The sequence below is a fragment of the Elephantulus edwardii genome, unplaced genomic scaffold (assembly GCF_000299155.1).
Source record: "Elephantulus edwardii isolate Elephantulus edwardi_28Jun2011 unplaced genomic scaffold, EleEdw1.0 scaffold00050, whole genome shotgun sequence".
NCBI classification, from domain to species: Eukaryota; Metazoa; Chordata; class Mammalia; order Macroscelidea; family Macroscelididae; genus Elephantulus; species Elephantulus edwardii.
The window spans coordinates 3,170,809-3,177,061 of record NW_006399800.1 but is presented as its reverse complement, the minus strand read 5'-3'; the positions used below and the strand labels follow the sequence as shown (position 1 = coordinate 3,177,061).

General features: G+C 43.8%; 1 protein-coding gene and 1 pseudogene across 2 annotated transcripts in view; both read right to left on the bottom strand.

Moving 5' to 3' along the window:
• Positions 1 to 2,073: 2,073 nt before the first annotated feature.
• DENND4A (DENN/MADD domain containing 4A) overlaps positions 2,074 to 6,253 on the bottom strand; it is a 131,210-nt gene continuing 127,030 nt past the window's right edge. The window contains exon 31 of one of the 2 annotated variants that reach the window (XM_006886644.1): positions 2,074 to 2,212. In XM_006886644.1, the coding sequence (XP_006886706.1) occupies positions 2,076 to 2,212 (137 nt within the window). In that variant the 3' untranslated portion in view covers positions 2,074 to 2,075. The remainder of the gene's footprint in view (positions 2,213 to 6,253) is intronic. The other variant, XM_006886643.1, reaches the window with a different exon arrangement.
• LOC102846637 lies at positions 3,783 to 5,764 on the bottom strand (annotated as a pseudogene).

Below are 6,253 nucleotides of genomic sequence, written 5' to 3'. Positions count from 1 at the left end.
GAACCATAAAGAATGTACTCAACTCCTTTTTTTTGGGTTTAAATATGTGAAAACAAAGTCTATGATTCCTACTAGTACTTGTATTTAAGAAAAGACAAACAGTGGTGAAAATGGCTCTTACAGGGAGGAACCAAGAAAAAGGCCACTGACTTCAGAATCCTGTTTGGGAGAAAAGTTGACCACAGATGCCAAAGGCTTCACCTACATGTTCCTCCACTTTTACGTTATTTTGAGAACACAAGACTCCTAATGGGAAGCGTGGATGTGGTTAGTGAGGAATGGAAGGTAGAGTGGTATCTACAAGGCGGCAGGGGGGTTGGGGGGGGTGGGCAGATACACGTGCATAGCACCAGATTTTCAAGTAAACAAGGTCAGCCCCAAATTCAGTTAGCAGACAGTATTACATTTTAAACTTTCTCCACTGTTTCCCAGGGCACACAGTGGTGAAATTTTTATTCACTAAAGAACTCTAGTGGTGGTTTTCCTGTGTCTGAATGGATTCTGGTCTCTGGACCTGGGACAGCCTGGTCTAAGCAGCATGGGCTCTGCTGGCTTTATACACCTGGCAGGAGGTCATCTTTTTTCTTCTTTGAAATGGTTTAGAGAATTCCTTCATTAATGATGGTGTGTGTGGACATACACATACACGTACTGAAAATTCATAACTCTAACTACCAAACGATACGGTATCAGAAATTACCAAAAGAAAGTGACATTGGAAATAACAGAATTAACAAGATATTTTCATTCTTTTTAATACTCATAGTACTTAAACAATTTACTGTCTGATTTCTGGCTACTTCAGAATTTCAGATTCCACAAGCTTCAGATTCTGAAGGTTGTTGAAAAAATAATATTCTCACTATGGGAAATTCTCTCTGGCTCCACAAGGGCAGTCTTCTCCCGTGTGACTTGCCAGCTTCTGAAAACCCGCTGGAGGGTCATCGCTGGGTCACTTTCATCTCAACAACAATGAGCGAGAATTCTTTAGGGAGAGGACTCTTTCTCTACTTTTGAAAAAAATTTCAGGTATTTATACAGTATTAACAGAATTATCTCCACAGGTCACATCCCAGCCAAATACCCTGCAGGGTAACTTGTATTAAACCAATATTTTAGATACCGAAAAAAGGTTAAAATTAAGGATGGGGCTGCATGATACATTCCCACAGGAAGATTCTCAGGAGCGTATTAACATGTAGATTGATGGTGGCTTTGTAAGCTGTTCCTCTTGTGTACTGTATGTATACATTAGCCATAGAGAACATTTGTGAACCACGGTTTGTTGAACCTGAGCTTGCAGACACAGACCTGCCCCCACCCCTCGAAGGCAGCGGTCTGTCTGGCTGGGCTGCGCGCACTGCCCTCACTCACGGCAGTTAGGCTACGAGACTAACGTGTGATCTGTGGGCAATGCTGACACGAGCACTGACATTTCTAGGCCATTCTCATAAACTGGGGAAAACAAAACACACACACGCACACGCACAGATATGCAGCTGGACTAATTACTTCAAATAGCAGCAGACAAGGAAAAGAAGTACTGAATTTTACATTTGCTATATTAAGTTTAAAAATTAAAAAAATATCAACTTACTATAAACAATTTAAAATATGTATAATACAATTTTATGGTTAAAACATCTGAATAGTCTATGAAAGCGAGGGGACAGTTTTGATCTTACATTCTGTTTTTGTTCCATACATGATTTTTCAATCTGTCTCTTCTAAGGGAAACCATGAAACAGCTGGGATATTTTATGGCAACTAATTCTGTTTAGGGATTTCTTCATAACAAAAATACTTATTTATTACGGGGAGGGGGCGGTTAAAGGAAAACAAAGAAACAAGAAATGGGAAACAAAATGGCTTTCTCCCACTTGTTACTAAACTCTTCTTAAAACATTCTGTACATATACAAAGCTATCTGAACCTCCTGAATCATTTACAAATGTATTTTCAAAACTTGAAGGAAAAAGTTCGAGTCTGAAGTGTTATTTTATACACGGATACATTACATATTGAACATACATACACGCGTGCACACGCGCGCACGCTCCCTCTCCACACTCCTGTTAAAGGTAAGGTTCTCCAAAGGTTTTCCGACACTCCATCACCCCAGTGCTCGGCGGTCTGTCACAGTTGTGTGTGCTCTTGACTTGACTAGGCGTCAGCCGGTCATATGCCATCTTGTACTCTTTATCAAATGCATCTGCAAAAATGAATAAAGATGAGGAAATTTATGTCTAATGTTGCCAACACTCAAATTTCTACTAAAAAAATCACAACTAAAAAAAATCCCTCAAACTCAGAGCTGGAAAGAGGGGGCCTTTCCACAGGCTTTGAGAACTAGACGGCACAGAGCAGTGAAACTTGAAAGTTTTAAAATGCCAACTTTCACAATTACCAAGATGCTAAAAATACCAAATGCAGCATGGCTTTCTTTTGTGGGAGGGCATACCGTGGCTTCAAGATGTCATAAATAATAAGGGAATAAGAATAAATAATGGAATTTCCCAACAAGACTTAACAAAAATGGTTTCATTCTTTTTTTATGGTTTATTAATATTCCATCCTATGGAGGTATCACATTTGGTTTTATCCATTTATCTGTTGACAAATGTCTAGGTTGGGGCTTATTTCTGCTTATTATGAATTGCGCTGCTATGAACATCCTGCACAAGTGTTTGCATAGCTATGTTTTCAGTCTCTTGGGTCCATACCTCAAGGGCAGAACTGCTTGACGACGCAGTAACTCTTCTCCTCAGCAGTTGTACCATGTTTTTTCAGGCTGTACCATTTCACACTCCCGGCAGTAATGCACGAGGGTTAGGATTTCCCCACTTCTTCCCCCACCTCTCCCCTGAACAAGATTTATCTGTACAAGCAGCTTGGGAAGACAAGAGCCCCAAGCGGGTGGCTGTTCTCACCCCAGTCCTGTTCTCAGAGGGAGAACTCCGGTATGGAGCCTTCGTGGGGTCTCTGGGAGTCTGACTTAGAGCTGGAGTTGGAAATGAGGCCTTAGCTGGCCTTACTTTCAGCCTTGGCCTTGGATTTTGGTGGCAAAGCCCGACACACCTGACAATGTGGGCACGAGCACAATTCCTAAGCTTGGGACGGGCGATGCAGGCAGTCAGCCCTTGTACTTGCCGACAAAGCACATGTTTCTCAGGACCCATCCTCTTAAAAGATTCATATAGTCATGATCAGGGTTTCTTGATGCATTTCTGTGTCATTCTGGGGATTGGCTGTCTATTGTGTAGTTCTTGGAGAGTCGGTAGCCACCACCTGCTATTTTCATTTTGTTTTGAATGATCCTCCTGGTGGTATGAAAAGGTACCTCATGAGTACTGGTGATGAGCATCACTTCATATGCTTTACTGGCCATCTGCATATATTTGGAGAAATGTCCAAATCCTTTGCCTATTTTAAAATGGGATCATTTGTTTTTATTGTTAAGTTGTAAGAGTTGCTTTTAATATATTCTGGATACCAACCCCCCTTTTTTTGTGGTGTGATTTTAAAAGACTGTGAGGTTCTTCCCCCCCCCCCCCCCCCGTTTCATGTCAGAGTGGCCGAGGCGTTATATTAGCACTATTTTTTTTTTTTTTAAGATGATGGACCGGGTAAAGAGAGAAAGCGCAATGGATTCATTAACACCTTACTTTTTGTCTTAATTAGCATTATCCCCATTGCCAACTAAAAAGATGTAGATTTTTACCATTTCTGAGTCCTAATGTGCTCCCTTTCATCCTTGCTTGCTTTCCACCACTGCTGAGTTTTTACAACTTGCTGCTGACAGAGGGAGGTAGCTCAATGACGACTTTTCCAGTGTTTTTCCCCGTGTATATCTAGTCCACAGCTTGGAAGACTGACTCCAGGCCTGGGAACCTGTCCCCTGGCGAGGTGCACAGAGGTCCACATGGCACACCAGTTCCCCGTCTGCGTGCATCTTTAGCAAGCGACACTGGGACAGGGAGTGGATGAGGAAGAAGCCGTGGACACTGGTGGATTTCTTCAGCAGTTTGGCTGGCAACAGCCCTGCCTTCACGGGCACGAGGCTAGTGGGTGTCTGGTAGCCAGAAATAAACCTAATGATGATCAGACGCCCTTTAGTGGCCAACGCATTCACCGCCAAGTCAAACAGGGCACCCCCCCCCATGCACTAGTAGACCACGTCCATGCCATTGGGGTACTCCTGCTGGAGGACAGAACCCACATCCTCCATCTTATAGTTAATGGGGCGATCGCAGCCCACAGACCTCAGGAAAGCAGCCTTCTCCTCTAATGAGCAGGTCCCAATGATGTGGCATTTGCCCTCTTTGAAACAGCAAACTGGCCTATGCCCCCCGCCACAGCAGTCACCAACACTTTCTGGCCTGGGGACAGTGCCCCCAACTCCTCCAGGCTGAGGTAGGCTGTGGTACCACTCATCAGCAGGGCGAGGTACTCAGGCTCCAGAGAGGGCGCTGCAGTGGCAGCACTGGCAGGCACCACCGTGTACTCAGCAAAAGAACCGGGGTGCCAGGTAAGCTACTGCCTGGCCAACCGAGTACCTGGAACTGGCCGAGAGGCCCAAGGCCACCACCTCACCAAGCCCTTCAAAGCCCACATCGAAGGGGACCATCACAGCAGGGTTGTATGGGCCAGTAGAATAGTTGATGTCCAATGCATTAACACCGAAGCGGTTCTGGACGAGGAGGTCTCCATCCCCGGGGAGCGGCATCGTGCAGGGTGACCGCCTCATGGAAGTTGGGGCTCAGCCGGGTCACCACCAGCTTCTGCATGATGCGGGGGATGGCGAAGCCCTGAAAGTCCAGGAAGTGGTGGGCGTACGACATGTCCACGATGGCCCGCTAGCTCAGTGGGCACTGTGAGTTTCTTGCCATGTGAAAGATTTTTTTTTTTATTTTGAGTGAAACTTTACAAACTGATTGGTTTTCCATGCAATAATTCACAGACATTTATTTTATAACGTTAATTATCACAAATTAATGTAGATAATGACAATATTTCATCAACCTCTTATTGTGTATTGTCTTTCCCGTCACCCAATCTATTATGTGTGTGTATATGTGAGAAAAATTTGTATTTGGAATTAGCCAGCTGGATTCAGTTTTGATGATCCCAATTTTGTTGGCAACAAACAAAGCATCATAGTCAGGAGCAAGTCGAATATAGGCCTTCTCTCCATCAGGCCTAGTCCAGGTGTTCCTCAGGCCACGTCAATGCCATAGAGCTTCTTCACAGCATGTTTGATCTGGTGCTTGTTGGCCTTGATATCCACAGAGAACACAAGTGTTCTTCTATCTTCTTCATGGTTGACTCAGGGGAAACTTGACGATGGCATAGTAGTCAGGCCTGTTTCTCCTGGGAGCACTTCTGGGGAGACTTGGGCTGCCTTCAGAGTCTCAGCATTTTAGGCCGCCAGAAGGTGGGTGACGTGCGGATCTTCTTTTTTTTTTTTTGGCTGTGGATGCCCTTCAGGACTGCCTTCTTGTCCTTTAATGCCTTTGCTTTGGCTTCAGTTTGGGGATGGGCAGGGGCTTTCTTCTTTGCTTTTGGCAACATCTTTGTAGAAAGCCCAATCTATTAACTTTTATTTCACTATTTCTCTTTATATCCTTGTAAGCCCTCCAAGAGTGATGCTGTGTGTAAACCCTTCCTTAACTTTTGATAATAGTGCGTTTATATCCCACTTGTCTTTTTGTGACTGGATTATCCCATCTGCATAATTTGTACTAAATTCATCCATGTGGTGCATTATTCCACAAATTCTTGATGATTTTTCAGGGATGCATAAAGTTCCATTGTGTGAACAGAATGGTTTCTTTAATCATTCATCTGCTGACGGATACTTGAATTATTTCTAGCTCTTTGCCGTTGTAAATAATGTGCAATAAATAGCGTGTATCACAGTTCGTTATTTGTTTGGGAGATATATTTAGTAGTGGGATTGATGGATCAAATGGAATTTCTGTCCCAACTTTCTAAGGAAATGAAAACTGCCCTCCATAACAGGTGCCTCATATTACTATCCCCCCAGTGGTGGAAGAGAGTTCCACGCTCTCCTCTGCCCCTAGTCAATCCATCTCACCGAGGCTTTACTTGTGTTTTTTGGTGCCTATTTTACAAAACATGATGTCGTTTTCTACCAACTGGTCTTTCCTGAAGACATGACCGAAGAAAGCTAGTCATAACCTCATCTCCCTGTTTCTAAAGAAGGTGCTGGCTGTATCTCTGCTAAGATTTA